Source organism: Tympanuchus pallidicinctus, unplaced genomic scaffold (genome assembly GCF_026119805.1).
Source record: "Tympanuchus pallidicinctus isolate F22 unplaced genomic scaffold, pur_lepc_1.0 scaffold8, whole genome shotgun sequence".
In the NCBI taxonomy this organism is placed as follows: domain Eukaryota; kingdom Metazoa; phylum Chordata; class Aves; order Galliformes; family Phasianidae; genus Tympanuchus; species Tympanuchus pallidicinctus.
The window spans coordinates 10,802,731-10,828,113 of NW_026294802.1; the positions used below are offsets into that span (position 1 = coordinate 10,802,731).

The window sequence follows — 25,383 nt, forward strand, 5'->3', positions numbered from 1 at the left end:
TCTGCCTCTGCTTCACAAATCCCTCATATTATTACAGGTTTCTATCCATTGTCTTTTCCCCTTGAGCTTGCAAAGCAAGAAAGCCAACAAGGACATCCCAGTTTCTTTGGATAGGCTTCCCGTTTCCCAAAGATTTGCCCTCTAGCAAAGGCATTTCTTACAGGCTTTGTCACTTGAAGCATCTTTCTTCCACTCAGACCTTTGGTGTGAGTAGAGTGGCCTCTGGGCTGCTTTACCTCATGCCTTGTCAGAACGTCCCAGAGGCTGTTCTTACAGCACAGGGTCTGCCAGAGTGCAGGGATGCTGGCGCTCAGCCTTTTCCCACAGATATGCTGGGTGTGATGGCAGGAAGTGTGCTGGCACCAGGAAAGAGCAGGGGGAGTTGTTTTGGGCTTTAGGTCTGCTTGGCTTCAGCAAGGCAGCACAGAAAGTGCTGTGACTCAGTAAGACATGTGAGTCAGGGCGTTCAGTGTTTGCAGGGATGCAGTAATCCGTTTGATTGTGCCTTAGGCTGAATTCTATCTGGCCACGGGAACTGCTGAAGGAGAATTCTGTACTTAGATGAATTTGAGGATATGTCTCACAAGTTTCACTAAAGATGGAGTTTGTCATGGAGTCTAATCTCCACAGCAGGTAGAATTGGGCATGGACTGGCTTTGTCTGACTTGCTTTACAATATGAAATGAGTTGTATCAGTGCTAGAAGAAAAATCTTATCCAACAACTAGGCCGTGACCTATTCCTTAAAATGGTGCAAGTGAGTGGAGAGAAATGGGAGGATGCTGAATATGAACAAACTGCAGCTGCGGGGTCAAGAATACTGCACCTGCACACTGTGCTCTTCCCTCTAGGACTATGCAAGTATGTGAGTGAGGAGTAAGGTATAGACAGACATGCCTCTTTTCTTCACACAGCTTGGTGGAGCTGGGGAACAGGAATGATATTTTGTAATGGACTGATTTGATCACTCTCTTTCCTACCAGTGGAACAAAAGCCTTCCTGATCTTTTTCTCAAGGTTATATCTTGTCAAGCCTGCACCAAAGCTACCTTTGATCCAAAAGGTACCTCTTAGCACAGGTATTACTAATAACACTGTTTAAGGATCTTAGAATCACTTTCTCCTTCTGGCAGCATTCAGCTGCTGGGTTGCAACTTAATTTGTTTTTATTTCATTACACTGGAAAGTTCTAGAAATATGACTAAAAATTATTTGAAATAGAAAAGAAGCAAGAGAAACATCCTTCTATATCAGATAGATTAAAAAAGAGAACGGATGATTTGAAAAGCAGCATCTCAAGCTGTTTCAGGAAAATGACTTCTTGAAGAGTAGACTCTACTTCTCTGCCTACTGCCCTCAGAGCAAAACTTGACACAAGGAGGGAGAAAAAAAGATGTCAAATGTTTCCAGACATCTCTGGTTTCTTCCATCCCTACTAGCACAAAGACAAATGCATGGGATGCTTTTCTCCTCCTGTTTTGTTTCAGGATCTCACTTTGTGGAATAATTAAGATGGAATAATTGGGAAACAAAGTTCTCAGTTTGGTAGTGAATGAAATGAAGAAAAATGGATCATAGGATGATGGCAGAATTAACAATACACTTCTCATTTTAAAAGGGAGGCTGCCTCTGCTTGTGTTTAAATCTCAGTGCCGGCAATATGGGGAAAGGTGCAACTGCAGAAATTACAGCTGGCAGTCATCAGGATGAAGGAATGCACCTTTGCAGCCATTTGCTGGTAACAGAACAGCTCCTGCAGTTAGCCATGCCTATGGTTAATAGGTTTTGTGGACTACAGTACAGACCTTTACAGAGGAGGTGCATTTTTCTCATTGTCGCTCATAAATCATTCTCTGTTTTGCACGGATGCTTAAGTAATTTATTTCATTTTGATTCTGCGGTGTGAAAAATGAGCAAAAATAGAAATAAATAGATATTTAATTCAAATTTATTTAGACACTAAGATTTAAAAAGCCAAAACTAGATAAAAATCCCATTAGTTCTGTGCAAGTTCTGTGCAATATACATTGAACGTCATATTATCAGCACTGTAATCTCAGTGCTGCATTCATTTGGGCTGCCCAATGCATTCAGAGTGGAGCAGGTACTGCCTGTCTGAAGGGACAGGTTCCCATCTGTTCTTCCTGCGCCATTCATCAGGATTTTCTACTGATGGGTTATAGCCAAATGCAGACCTGGATATATGAGTCCACTGGAATGTGTAGACTATATATGTGCTGCTTTATATCTGTCTCTTCTGTACACAACGTGCAATTACCAAGAAAACTCTGAAACAGTGAGAAGATAAAGAAGCTATTAGCATTTTTATTTTTAATTGATAAATTCATACAACAAGATCTTCTATAGGCAGAAGGCAAGATCAGGTCTTGAGCAGAGCAGAGAGGATGAGAGGGAGAATGGGACTCAAGTTTAGTAACTGAAAAAGAAATCAAAGGAGCATGGCTTTCTGAGATCAATATATGAGGGACAGATATCATAGATATTTGCAAGTGAAACTCCTGCACTACATTGTTCTCAAAAACAAAAAGCCAAGTAGCATAAAGTAGTGCCACATGCGTTTGATAGAGTTTTACTCGGAAAATACAAAGCCTGCATCCCTTTATTCAGCAGATCATACAGGCAGCTGGATTTGTGGTAAATTTAGAGAACTGCTGGATAAATTTCAGTTCCATTGAAGGACAATCGTAGAAGTCCTCTCCACTCTAAAATTCCCTTGGATACCACCCACGAGATCTTTTTAACACTGCTTCTGTTGAGGAGCCAGCACTGCTGTGAGAACAGGGACTCGGCTCCATTCAGAATGAGGTTTAAACTGCATGGTCAGGTCTTGCTTCATTTCTGCTTATGCAACTCCACAGCAGTGATGAAAGGAAAAGAATCCAAGTTGGTTTTCAGATCCTAACCTGAATTTTCTTTTCTGACATCTGGGAACATCCTTCGCCCTTCACCCTGCAGTTGTGAAATTAACTCATTTTCTGTGTAGATCTTAAAAAAGTCAATATGTATTAAATACAATTATGGTGTGTTTTACTGAAAGACTTTTCAAGATGCAAGCATGATTTAAAAACAAATTTCTGGACCTTCTGCTTTTTCCATTTACTTCAGTGCACCATGAACTCCACTTTGTCCTGCCTGCTCCAACCTCCTCTCCACTTTACAGGAAATCTTGCTCCCTTTGGGAATATCATTCCATAGGGATTCACATAAGTGTAGATAAATACAAGCATTTATATGAGCAGCTAGTTCATTGCTTACTTGAATTGTTTCACTCCAGTCACAAACACTGATGCTAATGTGTACCAGCACCAAAGCATGACTATGCTGTGCTATATTTATCTTGCACGTACAGCATTAGATCAAAGAGTCCTGATGTTTTCTTTCAGAGGTTTGCTAGATATTTTTGTTGTTAATTATTGGCAAAGGACATTTTAAGAGATGCATACTTTTCAGCTGCGTTCCAAAAGGTGTATTTCGTTGTTTAAGCATGATGAATTTAAAAAAGAAACAAAGAAAAGGAAAAAAAAGAAAAAAAAAAAAATCATCTGATCATCTGCTCTGTTATTCTCCTTTCCTGATCACCTCTGCCCTGGTATGTAGAAATTGGCTGATTTGTTTAAATCCCAGCAACTCCCATGGCATATGGTTCATAAAGTGGCATTTACAGTGTGCACTGTAACACTTCATCACTACTAGGCAGACTTTGAAAGTAATACGGGTTCACATTGTTCCAAAAAAGAAAAATTAAGGTGAAAGTAAATCTAATACTTAGCTTTTCTTTTGAGTCTACTGCTGTAAAAAATCAACCTTAGGAGAGGAATGGAATTTTCTGAATGACAACTGCCACCAAAAAAGAAAAAAAATCCCCTAACCCAAAAAGCCATCCTCAGAAAGTAGTTCTTCAACACCGCCTTTTTTCCCACAGCCTTGTGGAGCCCCCAACCCTGTCTGCAGAAAATGAAAGAGAGAGGGGTGGGATTAATGTGTAATTAAAGGGAATTTGGAAGGCTGAGATGTTGCGGAATGTTAGATCAGTAGCTGGAACAGCATGTGGTGTTCTTTAGGCAGGCTTCATTGAATCCATACAAAAAAAGAAAGAAGGGCTGCTTGCCTGTCTGCTCATTTATCAAACAGCTAGGCTGAACTTTCACAGCTCCACAAAAGTGTTTTACTGTTTGCTGAAGTTTTGCTCCAGAAATTAAAGCTGAACAACCTTCAGTGAGTCTGAGTCTGCATTTCTGACGTGAGCCACGTTGTGCAAAGCTTATGGAACATGGTGCAGGTCAATTTTTTACATGATGCAAAAGAAAGCTGAGTTGTGTGTTTGATTTAAAAAAACATATTACAGTCAAATACGTGACATTGTAACATCTTTATTTATAAAGCACCTTTTGATCTAAATACATGTTCCAGAGCTTTCAGTCATCAATCAGGATTAAATATTTATCACGTTGGCAAAATGGCTCACAGGGGAAAAATCTATACTATTTAATCAATTTTACTTGACACTTTCTTCTGTTTGAACAGTTGTATTCCATCTTGTATGCCTGTTTTTCTTTAATTCTACTTGTTCCTCCTCACCCCCCGCAAAATAGGAAACAGCAATTTATATTACGCAAGTACGAAATAAGCTACAGATTAAGAAAGAAAGAAATTTCTCTTGTAAGTGAATCTTCCAGGCTTACTGCGTTCTTTCTTGCATGACTGTTCTGCCAGCTGAGTTTTGCCTCTGCTGCAGACAACACCGAGAATCAGGTTCAGTCCCACGAGGTGCTGAGAGCTGCCTTTCCAGCAACTCCAGCTGAGCTTTTTCATCACGAGCAGCCTGGCTGACAGCGGATCTGCACAACTGACATTCATTAATTTGTTTCTTTAAATGCATCTGGTGCTGAAGAAGTTTTGTTTTACAGTAGCAGTGTTCTTTTAATCTCTGCTGATGGACCGAAGCCCAGGTTCTTGACAATATCCTGCTGTTTCTGAGATGCGCTTGTTTTCCATAGCAGATAAATTGATTATGACCTATCTTTAGAAAATGCAACAGTGAATCTTCCCTGGTGGAAGTGGTGCCCTGTCAAATACCAATATCTTTTCACAGAATCCTCTCTCACAAAAGGGAGCGTTTAATGGCAGGATCATGAAGGCCTTTGAAGAAATGCTGCCTCCAAAGCTCTACAAAGGAAAGGTTTCTCTGGTTGCAGGAAAACCAAGTTTGTTTTAAATCTGCAAATTTGAATAGTCAGTTCTAAATACACTCTTCATTCGTTTAGAAGCAGAAATGGTGTGAGATTTAAGGAACAGTTATTCCATAAAATTCTTTATCTAAAGTGATGATATTTAATAAAATTCATATTGAGTTTAAAAGTCTATTGCCCTTTTTTCAGCAATGGAAAAAATCAAAAGCTTTCTCCTGATTTTTTTACCCGTGTATTTGGGTGAGACCACAGTACAGTTTTTCTGCTTATTGGTCTTAACAGTCTGTAATAAATTATTAGCAAATGTTTTCATTTCTTTCTAATATCAGTTTTATTCATTTGCAGATAATAAGGCAACAGTTTCCACAGCTAACAACGAGAAGACTTGGAACCAGAGGCCAATCGAAGTAAGCAGTGTATGGTGCATTATCATCTCACACAGGGCCCCATCTGGCCTTGACTGAATAGAATAGTATGACATCAGGGAATTATTTGTCCAGTTGGGGAATTAAAACCCAACTCTGATACAGTTTCCATTGTAGTTTTTACTCTTACTGTTTCAGTGGTGAAAGTGCTGCATAATCCAATGGAGATCCTTTACTGAATTCATCAGCAATATTTTCCACATTTTTCCTACAAGTTGTCTCTTCTCAGCTCATTTTACATGACATAAAAGGCATTCACACTTAGCACTAACAGAGCTACTGTGAAATCACAGCTGGTTAACATCATGTTTAAGTTTGGAGAAAAAGTGGTGGAATGCTATGTGGAATTTAGCTAGAAATACTTTTTGGCCTGAACTCAAATTGTCCACAGACCTGGATTTAATCACAGATTTTGCTGTGTATCAAAATCCAACGTCTCTTTACACGATCAATGAATTCTTTTATTGCCTTATCCAAAAGATGGTATCTCCCCAAAACAGTTTCATCCTAATAGTTCGTTCCAGAATGAGAAATAATTTCAGATAGAAGACTGCACTTCACATTCTATTTGAGATTTTCCAGTTGTTCTTATGTTGATCTTGAGATTCTCTTAACTTTTATAACTCAGCTTAACTTTTTCTCAAGTAGCCATTTTTAAGTAACTAATTGTAGATCTGAAATTTCTTCCCAAGTATAAATTCAGACATGCGATAACAACACTCAGAGCTACCAGATCTTACTCAGTTGTACACATTGGGTTAATCCAACAACATATTAGGAAAGCCTGATAGGTCAGGACTCAAAGCATCAGGACTTTGCAACTGAATTTAAATTATATATAATTTAAGTTATAAGCTCATAAAGACAGGGTGAAAGCATACCCAGGTTGCTTTATGGAATATATCCTATGACTGTGCTCTTTGTCAACCATGAAGTCATTCTGATCCTGGCTATAAATTTGTTATTTGTTTTCCTGTTTAAACAAAGAGTGAGCATCGGTATATTCCCAAACCGGAGCTCCTCTATCAGGTTCAGAAGTCTCTCAGAGGGGCAAGATGCCTTTGATCAGCTGACTGAAGGCATCTTGCATTTGCAAAAATAATGTCTCTTTGCTCTCAGGGACTGAAAATCGGTGAGTCTTAAAAGTTCTTACATATTTTCCCCCTAACCTGCATGCCTACTGAAGAGGCTTTCAGATCTCATTCTCTTATCATGCTGTCTTTGCAGAAGTTCTGATCCTATCTAGCAAGTAACATGTTTCTGAAAAGCACTCAACAAAATCCTAGGTCTTTGGTAGTCTCTGATAATGCTTCTGAGAGAGATTGTAGTTATTTAAACTTCACAGCCTTAGTATGTATAAGATGGAGTTGTTCTTGTCCAAAAGGGGATACCTACATCTTCATCCATGGTTAACACCCCAATGATCATAGCATACAGAGGAGTAATTTGATCCAGTGATCCAATGAAGAGGGGAGGTATAAACACATTTGCATATTACAGATTTGCAGGGGCTGGAAGGGACTTCTGGAGATCATCTAGGCCAACCCTCTGCTAAAGCTGGTTCCCTACAGTAGGTTCCACAGGAAAAGGTGTGGGCACATTTTGAATGTCTCCAGAAAACAAAACTCCACATCCTCTTGGGCAGCTTCTTTCTGTGCTCTGTCACTCTCAAAGTTCTTTCTCATATTCATATGGAACTTTCATTCCAGTTTGTTCCAGTTTGTGCTCATTGCCCCTTGTCGCTGGGCACTGTTCAAGAGTCTGGTCCTATCCACTTGACTTCGGCCAATGGGATATTTATAAACATCGATAAAATCCCCCCTCAGCCTTCTCCAGGCTGAGCAGTCCCAGGGCTCTCAGCCTGTCCTCATCAGGGAGATGCTCCAGGCCCTCACCATCTCGGTGTCCCTCTGCTAGGTTCTCTTGTGAAGTTCCCTGTCTTTGAATGGGGGAGCCCAAACCTGGACACAGCACTCCAGATGTGGTGTCAGCTTTGCAGAGGATCACCTCCCTCGACCTGCTGGCCATGCTCTTTGCAATGCACCCCAGGATGCCATTGGCCTTCTGGGCCACAAGGGCACACTGCTGGCTCGTGGCCAACCTGTTGTCCATCAAAACACCCAGGTCCTCCACAGAGTTCCTTTCCAGCAGCTCAGCCCCTCACCTGTACCAATGCATGCGGTTATTCATCTCCAGGTGCAGGACTCTACACTTGCTCTTGTTGAACCTCATCAGGTTCCTCTCTGCCCAACTCTCCATCCTGTTCAGCTGTTGCTGAACGGCAGCACAGCCTACTGGTTTGTCAGTCACTCCTCCCAGCTCTGTTTCATCAGCAAACTTGCTGAGGATTGACTCTATCCCTTCATCTAGGTCACTGATGAAGATGTCGAGCAAGACCAGAACAAGTACTGATCTCTGGGGAACACTATTAGTTACAGACCTCCAAGTAGAGTCTGTGCCACTGATTATAACTGTCTGAGCTGTCAGTCAGCCAGCTCTCAATTCACCTCATTGTCTACTTGTCTTTCTCATTTGCACATTGTACTTCTTTGCAATGAATACACCAGCACATACACTCCTTGCTGGACCCAGCACAGCTATAACTGAAGTCTGTTTTTATTTTCAGAAACATCTGATTGCATTTCAGTTGTGTTATGTAAATAAATTACTTTATGCATTAACACTTCAGTCCTTTTATCACCCACTGTGCTGACCAATTGTTGCCAGTATGATTTTCCTTCCATTTCCTTGCTACTGCCAAGGAAACTCAACCGCAGAAGTGGTTGAGATCATCTGGCTTCACACTGTTCTGCCTTCAGTCTTTTTATAGCATGGCTCCCTCATAACATTTCAAAGTTCAGAGCTACAATGGCACTATACTCTTGGTCATCTGTTGTGAGGCTTTCTCTTTTGCAGCTGGGCTTATTGCTGTAAATGTGCAGCTGTTCTCTATCACGCTGAGCTTAGAAAGAATTCCACCATAGGTGAGCCATGAGAAGGCATCTAAATAGAAAAGCTCATTTCTTTCTGTACTACAGCATGAAACTCTTCAATTATATACACAAGTGGTTACTTAGACTAATGGGAATGATATGGTGTGAAGGGAGTTTTACTTCTTTCTCTAAGAGTGTTGTATTGTAGATTCTGGGTCCATGAAAGGAAAAATTATTCTATTTACTGCAAAAAATGATTGTGTGGTCTGCCCGTTACTTCCTTACAGATCAAACTTTCAAGACTTCCTTATTGATTTCAGTTTGATTGTGGGTGGTTAGTTGTCACTTTTGTTTCTTTCTTTCTGTTAGAAATGATTTAAAGAAAAAGTGCTAAGAATATCCGTGAACTGCACCAGTGATTTTTTGCCATTTGGGATAGTAACATTTCCAGATAGCTTCCTCCTTCAGTAAAGTTTCCATGTTAATTTGGCTATTGCTGTCTACGTAATTTTGAAGCTACCTGGCAATCTGTTTAATGTAGTATACTGCCAAGTAAAATATACCAGACATTAAGCAATGCCCTGTGACATTCTACTACAGTCTGGAGGCTTTTATTCCTTCTTTTTTTTCCCCCTAGAATTGATTTTAAAAGAAACATAACATGAAAGACTGACCTGCTTAAGTTATACAGAACTCTCAGTCTGTCTTGAACTTTTGCAGTCCTGCCTGCTGTGGCCTTATATTTTTCTTATTTTTTTTTCTTTTTTCTCGTTCCCTTTCTCTCAATAATTTGTGGTGGTAGTTTCTTTCCGTTTTCCCATCCCCAGGCATACCGAACTCACAGGATATAAGAAAGTAGGCTATGGGCTTTAAGGCTGTTACACACAGTGCATGCATGACAGCTGCTATCAAGCTGGGAACTTGAACTGCAACCTGGAGTTGTTACTGTTTAAGCAAAAAAAAAAAAAAAAAGAAAAAGAAAAGCTTCTATGGCTGGTGTACCATCGTGTGTAGCTTGGCACATGTAATGTCTGGCTGAATCAGCCTTCTTAGTGCCCTTCGCTCTGGTTTGTCCTTTTAACAAGCACAAAGCAGTACGGATCCCATTCAAATAAAGCCAGCGAAACATGTGATATGCACAGCTATGGTATCCAAGCAAAAACTTGCCATCAGCTGTCTGTAACAGAGTAGGATGGATCTGAGCCTGACTTCTGGTCTGGAATATACATTTTGGTCTGAGCTCTGACATGATTAGGAGCAGATAGTGTGGCTTTCTAAGGTATTGAAGGAAGGAAATCTTACTCAAATAATGTCAGATTAATATATTAATAAATCTCCCCTGCATTATTCAATATTGATTTCAAGATAGCTTTTATTTTTATTTCATTTATTGCTGGATGATGTGGAACATCCTCAGTCGAAATGGTAATGGCAGCACATACGAGAATCCTGCAGCTCCCCAGGCCTCCTCTCAGCCCATCTGTGCTGGTAGACAAGATTAGGGCTTCCAGCTATTTGCCACTACTTTCTGTTGGAGATTATAACATGCGCCGATTTGCGGGTGAATGAGTGAATCTGCTCTAGAAAAAAAAATCACCTTAGCTTAAGCTATAATCAATTAGACACTGCTCTTTCACTGTTTGAATTGATGTTAGTAAAGCCAGATGATTTTCCTAAAGCAAACAAGGGGTAATCAAGTGAACTGATCTGCCTGTAGCACTCTGAAAACAGTAACTGTCTGTCTGGGGAGGATGACAAACATCTGGAGATGGTTCCCTCTCCTCCCACCACAGCTGGATGCAGAAGTGAAAGTCTCATCTCAGTCTGACAGGCTGTAAGGAGAGAACCGGAAGATCATTGAAAATTCCCTTTAAGAAAATAAAGTCAGAGGTACAAGAGCAATATGATTTTATGTTGCCTTTTGTAACCACTAAAAATTAAGTTGAAGTGATGGTGGGGCTCACAGCTGAGAAAATGAAGTAAATGTTAGCAGAATCACAGGGTGAATGAGATTGTTTCTGCTGCTCCGATGCAAGGGTTAGCCTGGATAATGAGTGCTCCCATTAACACCTATAATAATGCTAAGCCGTGGCACAACCGTGTGCCATAAGGCCACCAATCCGTTCTTGTAGTGCAGCCACACCGTGTAACACCCACTGTGCTCTGCACTGGCAGAGTTACGGTGTTGTGTAGTATCCTGTGCTGATCCAAGACCAATTATGATGGAAGTTATAAGGCACATCATTTTGGACTGTACATTTTCTGCTGTGCATTGCTTTCAAGCACACGTGCTTCTCCCTTCCAATCCTTCCACCCCTCCCCCTGCGTTTCATTGCAGTGCTTTCAGGTTTTGAAACATTTCTGATCAGTTTGTTTGTGATAAAGACTTGTGCCATTCAGGGATCAAAGCGGCCCTGGACAGTCTGAGAAGAAATAACAACAGAAGGGCCAGACCAGAGGGGTTGTACCTCTGCTTATTGCTAAACTAAAGGAGCAGCTGCACAGCACAACTCTGCCAGCAAGAAGCTTTAGGATGTGCTTTTAAATCATAAGAAAACAAGACATAGAATTCCATTAATTTTTTGCCCTGCAACAGTCAGCTTTATTAACTCTGAAGAGAGCTAGCTGCTTTTACCAAAAGAAATTTGAAAACCCAGAGTATTACCACAGTATTCTGCTACTGAATCAATGTTTGTTAGTGATACAGAAACTATTACAAAGTCTGTTTTGCCATAGAGATTATTAACACTGTCAATTTATCTTACTCCCATATACTTTTAAAAATAATTTTTGAACAATTTACTTTATGTACCTCTCTGTGTATCAGGTACCATTATTATGGAATTGCAGTGAAAGAAAACTCACAGTATTACGATGTGATGTATTCTAAAAAAGGAGCAGCCTGGGTCAATGAAACTGGAAAAAAAGAAGTGACCAAACAGACAGTGGCATATTCACCACGATCCAAACTGGGAACATTACTGCCAGAGTTTCCAAATGTCAAAGATCTAAATCTGCCAGCCAGTCTGCCAGAGGAGAAGGTAACATTTGGAAATATTTTCTTAGCTTGTCCTGTATCTTTTTTTCCCTGCTTTGGATGAAAACTTCATCTAAAGTATAAAGACTTTAAATAAGATTAAGTTTAATAATGCTTTGACTTTATTTATGGGGAACTTAATTGCTTCTTATAATAGTCAGAAGTATTTTCCCTCAGTACAACAGCATATGCTATCAGATGTATAGCATATCTAAAGCCTACGCACACTCTTCTTTCAAAGTTATATTACATACAGCAGGAAAGGCTTGGATGGTAACTGGTTGAATCACCAATAACAAGACCCCAGTTTTCTGTTTTAGCAGTATGTGAACCCACTTGTTGGCAAAATGAAAAACAAATCCGGTGCTTTCTTGTGAGGAGAGGAATTTAATGCATTTCTTATCCTTCTAGGCTGGAAATTAAAAGAATCCTGTCTGCACCTATGACAAAAGTGCTCTGACTGTTCTTGGCTGAGCCTGCTAGTTTTCTGATGCTATTCACATGTGTAGTATCAATGTAAAGTGGACAAAAGAGTAGGGTTTTATAGTTCTTTATGTCCTAATTAGGGCCACATTCTCGTCTTTGATCTCACTGAGGTTTTTTGCTCCTCTTGCATTTGAAGAATCCCATTGACATAGAAAAATTCATGAATTCAAAGGGAGAATTTACCTTTAAAAAGAAAACTTATGTTAAAGCTAATCTAACTAGACTCTGATTTCATTATTTTTGCAATTTTGCATAGGTTAAAAACAACTTACTTTTTTGTGCTCTGTATTTTGACAGTTTTGAAAGCAGATTTCTTATAGTAGAATGAACATTTGTGTGTCTCCCTCTCATTCTTTTTCAGGTTTCTACCTTTATTATGATGTATAGAACTCACTGTCAGAGGATACTAGACACTGTAATAAGAGCAAACTTTGATGAGGTATGGTTAGAAACTGCAGTTGTAGTTTAATGATATTACTGGTATGAACGGATCTGAGAGCTGATTTTGAATTTGATATTACAAACTTACGGTTTTGTGGTGGCTAATCCTTTTCATGAATAAAGAAGAATAGATATACATATTACATATTATGTCATTGATAGCATTAAATCTCACTTTTACCACTAGGTGAGTTAGAGAAATGAAAGCAGTGGGAATGGTTTTGAGTCTCCATTGGGATTAAAGTGGCAATATCCTCTTACAAGATGTTGACAATCCAGTTCTTACATCTCAACAAGTGTATCCATCACCACTTTCCTAACCTTTGAGTAAGGAACTGAGCTTTGAACTTTGAACTGAGCTCTGTTTGAAGGAATTCCTCTGAGTGTTCAGAACAAACCCAGGGCAGGTGCCACAGCCAAAATGATGTTCTCTGCTAGTCTGTTAACAATGAGCATGGAGCTGGGGGGCCTAGAGCCTCTCAGACATCCCAGTAAAACTCTACCTAAAATCTCCAGTTCTTCAGTTGTTTGGTAGTACAGCCAGGAACACACACACTGCTCAATAGTTGATACGATTCACTAGGATATCAAACTGAACCTGAGGGCTTTCTGGCAACGCATGCATACAAGTCCTATAATTAGAGGTGAATGGCTACAAACATCAAACATTACTGGACTGCAAAGACTTTTATATCCCATGTGGAGAAATTTTCTTTTCTAGGAAAGCAAATCTGACTATAGAAATGCTGAGGGCCTCATTCAAATATAATTTGGAAAAAGTCAAAGGAAATGGGTCTTTTGACTCTGCATTCTGAACTAAAGCAGAGAATTCCTTCCTTTTTTCTATTCTGCTCTAGTTCTCAAACTCCTCTGATTTAAAACTCAGGCTCTCTTAAGCCATTGCACCAGTCTAGGTTCTTCCTTGCAAGAAAATTGTTTCTTCAGCATTATTTTATTTCTTTTCACATTTTCCAACGTGTCTCTCAGATTTTCTACTAACCATGTTTAAGTGGGAACCCAGAAGCATAAAAAAATATTTAAATCTGTTGTACGGGTTAGAGAAAACCAAACCCCTTGGCCCATTCACTCCAAGCCCACTGGTTCAGTGAGAACGCATATTCAGGTTTTGCTGGATCAGTCTCTGAATGCTTTCTTCAGAGAAGCATGTTGTCTTTTTCTAGGGAATCTGTCAGGATCAGTGGTGGAGAAGGGGCTGAACAGTAACAAGATGTAAATGATAAATGTTATTTACTGCACCTGGTTCAGTTACAGGTTGTGTGTTAAAAGGTTATCATGTAGAAATGCTGGTGTTCTGACACTTGCAGAATTGACCATGTCATTCACACAGTAACACCTTTATTTCCTAAACGGCAGTTTTCAGATGCATCTTTTTCTGTGTCTGAAATTTCCTCCCTATTTTCTTTTTTGCCCTTCTCCATTCTTTCTCCACTTTCCTTCATAGAGAAGGAGATAAAGAAGAAATAATTGCTGCTTTTCTTTAGTCACTATAACAGCTGTTAAGATCTCCAAACTGTTTCTTTTCAAAATTAATGCAGAAAATGGTATACTGGCCTCCATCACTGTGCTGTGTTCCTGTCCCTCCCCACACCAAGTCCTAGTTTCATTACTTTGTGTACAGGAGCAGCCTCTCAGCTGTAGGAACAAAAAGGTACCCTGTCTCCAACTCAGAATGCCTCCTTGCCCTTTGGCTCATTATCCCATTCAGCGCCTGGTTAAGTATAAGCCTGTCTAGTTAAGAAATATACATAATCTGTGTTGTATATCATAAATCCAGCTGTGAGACTGAAATAAATGTTATCCAAACAGGATCATTTAAAGGAAAAAGTATGGCCTTTTGTTATTTTCTCTTACATGTCTCTTCTCCTTCTCACGATTGCAGGTTCAAAGTTTTCTTCTGCACTTTTGGCAAGGGATGCCTCCTCATATGCTGCCTGTACTGGGTTCTTCAACCGTAGTAAATATAGTTGGAGTTTGTGACTCGATTTTATACAAAGCAATTTCTGGAGTTTTGATGCCAACAGTACTGCAAGCACTACCCGACAGGTCAGTATAACTGACTGCACTGGCCATTTCTACATATCTCAGCTGTCTTTATTATATATCTTCTCTTTGCAAAAGGCACCAATTCTCACAAAGCTGCATGTTTCCACCTGAGTTTAAATCACATGCCAGTTCAAAGGAGCTGAATGCTGACATGCCTGTGGAAAAAAACATATTGATTTTAACAACACTTGTGCTGTGAAAAGTGTGACTTTTTTGTGTGATAAAGGATAAGACTTTCTTCTTGGTTTATTACCATCAAGCTGATGGTCATGTCCCGCCTTTCAGGGAATATCAGAAATCTGCAGCTGCAGAATGACACGTTCCTTCATTTTCTGACAGTTTTCAGATACATTTCTGCTAATCTAGTGTAGCAAGATAACAGTACTCTGAATAACAGTGACCAAAGCTGGCCTGGCTGCTCTGTATGTAAATACTCCCTTCCATATTCAGGCACTGCAACTTAAGCATTTGTCTGTGTTTACACTCTTGGAACCCAATTGTTATTCCGCTTGCCAAGAGCAGAAAATATGAAGATTGTACTTGAGAAGTCTCAGACAACCTGGATTAATTTAAAGGCTATACTGTGATGAGCAGATGCACACTTATTTAAGGATCACTTCATTAATATTAACAAGTATTTGATTCCGTTGTTTCAGAGCTCAGTTTTCTTTGCCAATCCACAAGGTAGATGTCATCTTTTCTCTCCCTACCTGGAGTACATCTGAGTCCAAGAAATCTTAATCATGTAGAGAAAAAACAGAACAGAGATCAACATTTTAGAGCATAAAGTGTAATTACTGTGTAGTCAACCTATTCCTCTATTTGATTTTCCTAATATAAACATCAGGAAACATTCTTTTTCTAAATATTTATTCACCTTTATTATTATTTGATACTTTCCTGAGGTTAAATAATCGTTACATTTATTCCTTTAAGAGTTTAATATTGGCACTGTATATTTAGCCTTCAGGATTGTAATGCAGCTCTAATTACAGCAAATGTTTTTGAGATGTCATTCTATGCTCCTAAATTGGTGACTGCTGTTTGCAGTGTATGACTGCTGAAGTACAGACAAAGTATTTTTTCCATGAGAAACCTGTTATAAGCATGGGATTTCCTTGATATGTCCATTTTTGCAGGCTTTGCCTTCTCCACCCCCCCCGCCCCCCCCCCAGAAAAAAAATCTATTTCATTGGAAGGATTAAACAGAACAGCAGTCCTTTTCTCAAGCTGCTTAGTTCTTTCATAGCAAATAAGGAGAGACTTGAGTGTGAATATGGACTTTTGTAATGCATATAAAGGGCCAGATTGTGGCTATTAAGCCATAGCCTGCACTGGAGGGGGTGAAGAAGGGTCTCACTGCAATGGAAGCTCCTGAAGGAAATCTTGCTGACTCAGCCAGAATCTTCTGAGGAACTTCCTGGGAATGAATGTTGACTGCACAGAAGAAAACACTTTTTAGAGGATGCAACAGATGCCATCCGTCCGCTATCCTCGGTGTCTCTGCAAAGCAGATCAGATCTATGGCAACAGTTATTTTACCACCTCTGTCCTCTGTGCAGTGTGTGTTGGAGTACAAACAGAATGGCTGCCTGGCAGCATGAAGTACAGTTCCTTGCGTCCTCTGTCTATGTATCTTGAGTGTTAGAACGTGTGTGTATCTTGAGTGCTACAGGCAGTGCAGCTCAGTCTGGCAGAACCAAGTGCAGGTCTCCCCTACATCATACCCCGAACTTTTCCTGGAAATTGTCATTTTTCACTGAGCAATTTACAAGAAGAGCCTTCCAAATTTAGGAGGAAATGATGGGGCCATCTAGCAAAGGGCTGTAAGGAAGAAGAGAGGAATCTCATTCATCTAGGAAAGTTCTTGCCTTGCTCAGAGCTAAGCAGGAAGGTTTTGCTGTGCCCTCGCATACAGTCTAGAAATTCCTGACTGTCACAGCCACCCATTCAATGGCTTCAGTCTGGAGCACAGTTGGTTATTGCTTCACTTACATGTGTCTGTGTCCATTTGTATAAATTTAGGGACAAATGGCCTGAAATCCCAGGCTTGACCTATTCTTATCTTCTTTAAATAAATGTGATTTTATGTTTTTATTTTTTATGATTTTAACCTAAGCTAAAAAAAAAAAAAAGAAAAAAAAAAAAAGATTTATAAGAATCAATACAGTGCATACAGAGACTTTCATTCTCTGTGGTGTTACATTTTTCTGGAAAGGCTTTCAGAAGTTTTCCTTCATGTCTGCAGACCAAAACATGTTCAGCAACTCTGCATAATAGTGAGGTGTAAATAATTGACCTGTAGTGTTCACATGTTCACAATTCTTATAGAAGACACAGAGTATATGTTCTGATGTAGTGATTTCTCTTCTAAGTTTGACACAGGTGATCAGAAAGTTTGCAAAGCAACTGGATGAGTGGCTAAAAGTAGCTCTCCATGACTTGCCAGAAAATCTACGAAATATCAAATTTGAATGTAAGTATTGCCAAATCTCTCCTATTAATCTGGGAAATATGTAATGTTAATGTTTAGAAATTAATTGGAAGTGAACCTTGAGTTCTTTTAAGAATTAAATACTGACAGCATTGTTAATCTTGCATTCACTTCCAAGCTCCACTTGCTCGTGAGAACCAATTTCATTTAGTGAAATGAGGCACTGCCCCAAGTGAGAAAAATTACTTTTCCTTTCTTGTGAGTTCTGATAAGAAATTAATTTTGTTGATAGTAAGCAAACATTAGGGATATTAGGCAAAGAAAATTATTAAACAAACCTTTAGGGTAGCACAATTTGAATACAGCTTGAGGCCCTTGCTCAAAAAAGTGCCAGAGTTAAAAATGAAGGAGATCAAATTACCCTGTCGCCACAGGAAAGGGCACTAGCCCTATTCAGACATGCTTTGTAGATGCCTGCAGTGCACATCACCTATTGATAAAGCCTGCTTTATTTCACGGCTCTCAATTCTTTGCCTTTCATGAGCACTAAATTCCACACCACAAAGTTAAAGAGGAAAAAAAAAAAAAAAACTAATTTAGGAGAAGGATTAACTATTTTGATCAGCACGGAAAATTAGAAGTATATTTTACAGAGAACACTCTAGAATGTGAGTTAGAATAACTAATTTTAGGTTTTGGTGTGTTGTTTACTAATTCATTTTAAAAGTTACAGAAAGTCAGAGCTGAGAGCATGCTTTATCACATCTTTCTATGTTCAAAAATATCAAGGATCTGCAACAATTTTCCAATTCTGCCAGGAAAGAGAAAGAGACAGACGATGCACTTTCTACTCATTCTTGAACAATGCTCTTTAACTGAGGAAACTCCTACTCTGTGACTACATCTAAGGCCTGTTTGGATAGCTCTGCAGGCCTTTTGTGATTTTATAAGGAAAACATTGAGTCCAACCTAGCACATACATCCTAGCCTTCGTCATTTCTGCAATTTTTTCCTCCTAATCAAAAGTTGTGATCAGAAGAATTACTGAATGGAGAAACTGCAAGTCTTGGTTGTATTTGCAGTTCTTAAGTCATATAATACAGACAAAATATGATCAACAAAACATTTTAAAATTCCTGTTTCTCAGTACAAGAAGTATCTTAATACAAGGTCCAAATCCTCTTGGAAAGAAATAAAGAGAGATGGCAAGTACTTTATAGGCTCTCTTATGCCATTGCATGTTAGTGTGTCATGTAATCACTTTAGAAACTTTAATCAGATTTTACCTGAAACTGTCTCAGATTTTAGCTCCTTCCTTACTCCAGTCTGAAGGCTGCTCTAAAACCTGTTTGCATTAAAACTTAGGAAACTTTTCTAATTTCCTGATAAAATGTTGCTGTCCTTATGTTTTGCCCACTTGTTCTCGCACCAACATTTTTCTTCCTGTTAAATAGTTCAGTCTTTATGGTTTTCAGCTCTTTTGTGTATCAGGAGAAAATTTGCTATGCTAAACAAGCAAAGCTCTTCCATTGTCCTCTACGTTTCCCTTGTCCTCTCATTATTCACAGCATCTATAAATCATCACTTGTAATATGCCTCTGTAAAATTGATTGAATATCCACATTTAAGGTTGTAGGTCAAGGCTTAAACTAAGTTAAAACTGTGCTATTCATGCAAACAGTATGTTGCCATAATTGAATGTAAAAAACTGGATATGTTTTTTCAGTGCTGATTTGAATTCAGAATTTTCAGAAGTAAAGGATTTTACTTATTTAGCACAGTATGTAAGTATATATCTCCTCTTTCCTACAGTGTCCAGAAGATTCTCACAAATACTCCGGCGACAGACGTCACTAAATCATCTGTGCCAAGTAAATATTTCAATTATCTGAGTTTGCTGAATGCCATTTTTACTGATTTGTAAAATAATTCATTAAATTGGCAAGCTGGACTTTACTCAAAGAGGAAGAGATCATGTTAGCAGTTTCTTTCCAACATTTACTATGACCATCTTTACAAAATCATGAACTAATCAACAAAAGTACTTTGCTAGAGAGCTAGAAGCCACACTGATCATTAAATTAAGCTGAAAACATTTTGAAGCAAATTTAGGATATGATTTGAGAAGATTCATTGGTTTCAGTGAGGCTTGAATCAGGACTATTATGGAGACAGAAAAATTTATATATGTCTGACAAAAACTTCCAAGTGTAATTGCATATTATAAATCAAAAGTAAATCAGTGAAAATCAAAAGGGTTGAACCACTTGGGTTTTAAATGAAAATATTTTTATGACCACAGCAAGGGAATGTAAGAAAATCACCCTGAACTGTTTGCTTTCACCAGCTACTTTAGGTGACAATTACCTATCAAAAATTAATGAGACCATACTCCATGTAGTACAAAATAGGGGAGAATGCATTGGGTTAATTAAGGTTTCACATATATATTGAGCAGGTAGTTTGCTTTCCTTATTAGTTTTTAAGCTTTACATTTGAAAGGTATATCTAGCACCCAGGGTAACCCTGAGAGTCAGGAAGCCCACAGGAAGAAACTTGGGGGGGGAGGGGGGCAGATGCTTCTGGAAGGACACCTTTGTAGATTTCTTCCCTCCATTCCCTCCCCTTCCCACAGTGGAATGTCACTGAGCTTTGAAGGTTTGTAGAGGTTCAGAGGAAATCAATATGCAGAGACCACAACCTTCTGCATCAGGCTTGGGATCCAACAGTCTCTTTACATTGAAGGATTATTCAAATGTATAATTTCCTTGGGGAATCTGGTAACCTTAGTGTGTCTGTCATCTGTTTCACTTACAGAGATCTGGTGTGTGTCGTATTAGCTTGAAATTTTGTCGCTTCCTTTTCTATCACCCTATTCTTGCCATTATCACCAGCAGAACCCTGCATGAGGCAGATATAGAGAGGCAAATGATCTTCAGCTTTTATGTTTCATTTCCGGGCACCACAGGCAGCTGAAGGTTAAATCAAAAGAAGAACTTTAAATAATAGGTCCTGATTTGCTCGCACCTAAATGCTACTTCCAATGACTCTATCATTTTCAGAAGAAGCTAGTGGCTGAGGGAAGAATGGGAGTCTTCATAGTGTGGGAGAGCGTGGACTGTAAACCCTTATAAGGTTCCTTTGGTTTTGGCTTCATTTTTGCTGTTGCTTTTAATTTTGACCTCAAGTAAACTGAAAAACCAATGGAGCTGTTTTAATTTGGAGAGTCCATATTTTGGGTTTGTGGTGAGTGTGAGCAAAATATTTGCTGTTAATTGAACAAGGCAAACTGATTTCAAAGTTCACTGTGGTAAGAGGGCTCTGTAACTTCCATAAGATATCTGTTCAGTGGGTAGGGTTGAATGAGGAGAATCAATTTAGTGAGCCTAGCTAAGGAAGCGGAAAAGGGGATAAAGGTTATTTTTTTTAATCAAATAAACCATGAACTAATGAAGAGATTGGATTGGATTACAGGCATCAAGAACGGTGATCCACAGTGCAGACATCACTTTTCAAATGCTAGAGGACTGGAGGAATGTGGATCTGAATAGCATTACCAAACAAACCCTCTATACTATGGAGGACTCAAGGGAGGAGCACAGAAAACTCATCATACAATGTAAGAGATGAACCCTCAAATAACGCCAGGTGAACCTTGGTTTCTTGTTGGAAAAAAACCCTCAGTAAAAGTAATGTTTTTGCAGCTATTCGTTTGCTTAAGGAGATATTTCTCAAAAACACAGGCGAATCTTTTTTAAGGTCTTATATTTTAAGGCATAGATCTGGGCACTCCTTCATTACAGACTTTCTTTCTAGTATCTAGAACAGCCAGTGGCACAGAACATGCACCAAATTGAGGGGGAGTTGTTTTTTTTTTTGCCATGGACATGGGCAAAGTAAATGTATGCATTAGCCATTGGAGCTAACGAAGTAAATCTACCCTGCTGTAAAATTGTTGGGGAATTGTCTTTTGGAGGTGTTTGCCCCCAAATGGCTTTGAGTGCCTTGTAAATTTTATTTGTAAATAGCTCCATTTCACATGATATTTTCTTAAACAAAGGAATTTGATGGGATGAAGCTTTTACCCTGAACTTTTATGAATAAATAAATGTACTGTATTAAGCAAGTTAATTGGCTAATTTAGATTCTTTGTAGTGTAGTGAAAGGCACGAACTGAAAAGTGACTTTGGAGATGCTGGCAAATTGGTTTCATAGTCAAAGATCTTATTTTGCACTTATAAAATCTGATTTGTCTTGTCAAGCAAATGTGACTGTGACTGTAAGCTTGTGTTTCACCCTGAGCACACTGAGTTTGTTCCTCCAAAGCACTGGTATTTATTAGCTTTGTCTTTAGCATCATTCGTAATTTTGGTTCCCTTCAAACCCATCTGCTGTATTGATCTGACTGTTTAGGATCAGTCATGTCTCATCCAGGACCAGCTTTAATGGGGATCCACCCAGATACTATTTGTGGGAGCCCTGCATGGGTACATTTGCTAGAGGGGTGATTCTTTCAGTGTGTGGCTAGAAAGAGGGTGATACATTCACATGAACACTGGGCCCTGCAAAGTTGACATTGGCTCTTCTCTCACACCCATCTTGTCTCACTATTGTAACACTGTGGTAAAAGTCTTCTCTCCTTTTTAGGAATGGGTCTTACATCCTCTGCTACCTTTTCAGTGAGATGTGCTTTGTACCCTTACCTATCCTTCTTAACCCTTGATTCACCTCCTTACATGGTGCTCTTCCATTCTTAAGGGTTTAAAACTCTACATAGCAACAGGGGAAGTAGAGAATAGTGAGAGTGGAGTATAGAAGCTTGCTACATTTTTCTGCCATCTGTTATGTGTCTACCCAGCATCCACCCACTGACCAAAACGTAATGAATTCTCAAAGATATAATCCCTAGGAGCAGCAATAGTTTCGGCTCTCATTCAGAAAATTCTCACTGTTTAGGAAATATTTTTATATGGGTGCTGAATATTTAAATACAAACTTAAGTACCATCAAATCAAATGGAATTTTCTTGAATGCAGATGGATTTGAACATACATTTTTCCATATTGTAGGTCCATATATTTCAATAAGCAAAAAACAGAAGCTCACAGAAATGGTAATCCAATATGCATGTTCAACTATGTGGTGAGATTCCACAGGGATGTCAAATATATAGAAAGCTTATTCTAAATCTTACAGCTTTTTCCCTCATCGTTGATGTATGTTCTACTTGGCCAAAGAGCATCTCAGAGGTTACACTTTCTGTGACTCGTCACATGCAGTAAGGCCTGCTTGCACGTTCTTGGCATTAAGAACCAAGAAAGTACAATTTTCAGCTACTATCTCTCAGGGGAAAAAAGTGATAATAACAAAAAAAGTTCATAAACTTATAAGTAAAGTTATAGAGAAACACTGTAAAATCATTGGGTAGATGAGAAGCTATTTCTTGCTCAGGTACAGTCGCTGTCTTTGACCTGGTTTCTTCTTTATTCCCACTGTTCTCAGATCCCGTATTTCTAACAGTCACTAAAGGCTAAGCAATTACTTTTCTCAAATAGCTGATGGTACATGGTTGCAATGCCCCACAGATGCAATGCTCCTGCATTGCCAAAGCAGGCGACTGATTTGTTTTTCTACTGTTGCTCACCTCTTTGCACAGCATGTGAATTATTGCATCTATTGGCAGTTTCTGTCCAGCCAAATACTCAGATAAAAAGACAAAATTTGGATTTCTCTAAGATCTTATCCTGAATAAAGAGAGGCTGCCCATTCAGTAAGAAAAAGCAAAACAAGATAAAAGCAGCCCAAACATCATTATTTCCCTTCTTCCATGATCAAGTTTCTGACCATCCAGCCTTTGCAACTGTAAGTTAAACCAAGTTTTAAGTGGGCGCAAAAGCTTTCCTGCTTATCTTGCTGATTCATCATGGGATGCTATTGCTCCATTTAGACCACTGAGCTCCTTCTTTGCTTTAATCTCAGACAGTCTCTCTGGCTCACTTCTCCACTGGCTCCACTTCTCGCTATCACCTCTAAACTTGGTCTCCTCCACCTCCCCCACTATCTGCTTCCTATGGTGGGAAATTCTTCCCCCTTGTTATTTGCAATTAAGCATAAATGGAAATGCATAGCACATTGAGATCATCCTGTGACACAGCAGGTAGAAAGTGTCTTTCTTCTTGATTTACTGGGCCTTTTATTTTAGCTGGGTTGAAGAGCAGTTTCTTAAGGTCAAATCACAGCTCATGATTCTTTGCCTTTTAGTCCTTGATTCTCATTAATAAACTGGAGACTTGCAGGTTTAAGAGCTGCAGTTTAATTATTTAATTGTTTTTTACTTTCTGTACTAAAGTATGAATTCACTAACTTGGGAAAGGTTAAAAAGTATTTGTGTTGCTTTTTGAAACTACTTCATAGCATTTGTGCTTTGGTAACAATTTGTTCTGAAGAAGTAGAAGTTTATGGAACTTCTTTGTGTGTGTCTGGCATTGCAAATAGATGATTTGCAGCAGCTAAATAATGTTTTTGCAACTAAAGCATTATACGAAGAGAGCACTATCAACAATACTCATCTATTTGATGCTTAAAGATTCTTTATGCGTTTCTAAATCAATTTCATGCATGACCTTTTTTCATCACCAGGGTCAAGGCCTAGCTTCACACTCTTCGTAGCAAACACCATAAATGTTTCATTTCCGGGCACCACAGACAGCCGAAGGTTAAATCAAAAGAAGAACTTTAAATAATAGGTCCTGATTTGCTCGCACCTAAATGCTACTTCCAATGACTCTATCATTTTCAGAAGAAGCAAGATGGAGACCAGGAAAAATTACTGGGTCAGCACCAAGGAAATCATATTTGTCATGGCCGAGCAATCTATTACAAAAAAAAAACCATAGCAAGTTGGTCATGTTATTGGCAGCTTTTTCTGTTTTGTTTCTGTTTTGCTCTAAATGGAATTCAAGCACTGAAGTGGGCTGTTTTTTTGCTTTGTCTGCCAGTGTATCAGGAGTTTGATCACCTTCTGGAGGAGCAGTCCCCCATTGAGTCATACATTGAGTGGCTGGATTCCATGGTGGACAGATGTGTTGTAAAGGTTGGTAAAGAATAAGGACTTGAGTCACCGATGTGCTTTTTGAGCTCTGTTCAGGTCATAGATCATTAGCAAAAACAGAAAAAGAGAAAGTGAAGCGGTGCAGTCAGCAGAAGTAAAGCAGCAGCAGATAAAATGTCCCCACCTTTCATGCACAGTATGAGAACTGCTCACATTCAGAATCTCTGCTCTTGTCTGCCCAACTCAAAAAGTATTCAAGAATGGAACAGGACTAAGATTTTCAGTCAAATAATATTTCAAAAGTATGGAGAGATGAGCTCAGAGCTGTTCTCACTAAACAGTGCAAATGAAAATGGTAATCTGGTTTGTCCTTTAAAGATTTTAATAAGAGAGATATTTAGGCCAGCTAATTAATTTATATGCTCTCAAATGTAAAGAGGAATGTCTGTGTTACAAATTTATACTGTATTTTCAGTTGATTTGAGATAACCAGGGCTTGTACTTTATTTTGACTGGATGCAAAAATATATTAAAAAATCTTCAAAGAATATTTTCAAAAGTGATCATGCATCATCATTATATTAAATAGAGTATGTAACTATGTTATGAACAAACTAACTTCTGTCATCAACTGTGTTTTGTATTAGGATGTTCTTTTGCAATTTCAACTCTTCATTCCAGATTTCCTTTTTAGAGATAGTAAGTAAAAATACATGTGCTAATATGCTGCCTTTCTCTCTGCTGAAAAAAAAATTGATACAAAAAACCTACAGGCACTTCCCCAGATTACTTGAAATATTTTGATTGCTTTGGAGTACTCTTCTTGGATTATTAAAATGCAATTTCAAATGCAGACCATGGTTTGCATGAAGAATTTCAAGATGGAGTTTCACTGGATAACTGAATGAACCTAATTTGTTAACCAACATATGACCCTGTCAAATAAGTTTCATGGAGTTGATGCCTGAAGTGTTCTTTCTGGGGAGTATTTTTGCTAGTAATATGTCTATTCATATTCACAACATGACAAAACTCTAATTGAAGTGCTAATATACATTTTCAGCATAGATCAAGCATTCTTGATTACTCATTGTTTCCTTGTCTAGGAATGGTCATGTAAGTGATTAGGTTAAAATGAAGACTGGGGCTTTTTTGGGCAGTTCTTTTCTCATTCATAAAGGGAAGTCACTCTCAGAGTTGAATGGTAGTTCTGCTTTTCTCTTTCCAGTGTTTGTATATAGTTGCAAGTTGGCTTTCTGGGTAGGTTTTTTTTTGTTTTTGTTTGTTTTGAATTTTTAGTGTTT

The 25,383-nt window shown here is 38.8% G+C and overlaps 1 protein-coding gene across 1 annotated transcript in view; it reads left to right on the forward strand.

The window, feature by feature from the left end:
* The window catches only part of RFX4 (regulatory factor X4), a 91,943-nt gene that overhangs the window by 34,727 nt on the left and 31,833 nt on the right, over positions 1-25,383 (forward strand). The window contains exons 5-12 of the mRNA XM_052668593.1: positions 5,554-5,615; positions 11,394-11,607; positions 12,451-12,528; positions 14,431-14,594; positions 16,970-17,070; positions 18,841-18,899; positions 20,503-20,647; positions 24,027-24,121. Of these exons, the coding sequence (XP_052524553.1) occupies positions 5,554-5,615; positions 11,394-11,607; positions 12,451-12,528; positions 14,431-14,594; positions 16,970-17,070; positions 18,841-18,899; positions 20,503-20,647; positions 24,027-24,121 (918 nt within the window). The remainder of the gene's footprint in view (positions 1-5,553; positions 5,616-11,393; positions 11,608-12,450; positions 12,529-14,430; positions 14,595-16,969; positions 17,071-18,840; positions 18,900-20,502; positions 20,648-24,026; positions 24,122-25,383) is intronic.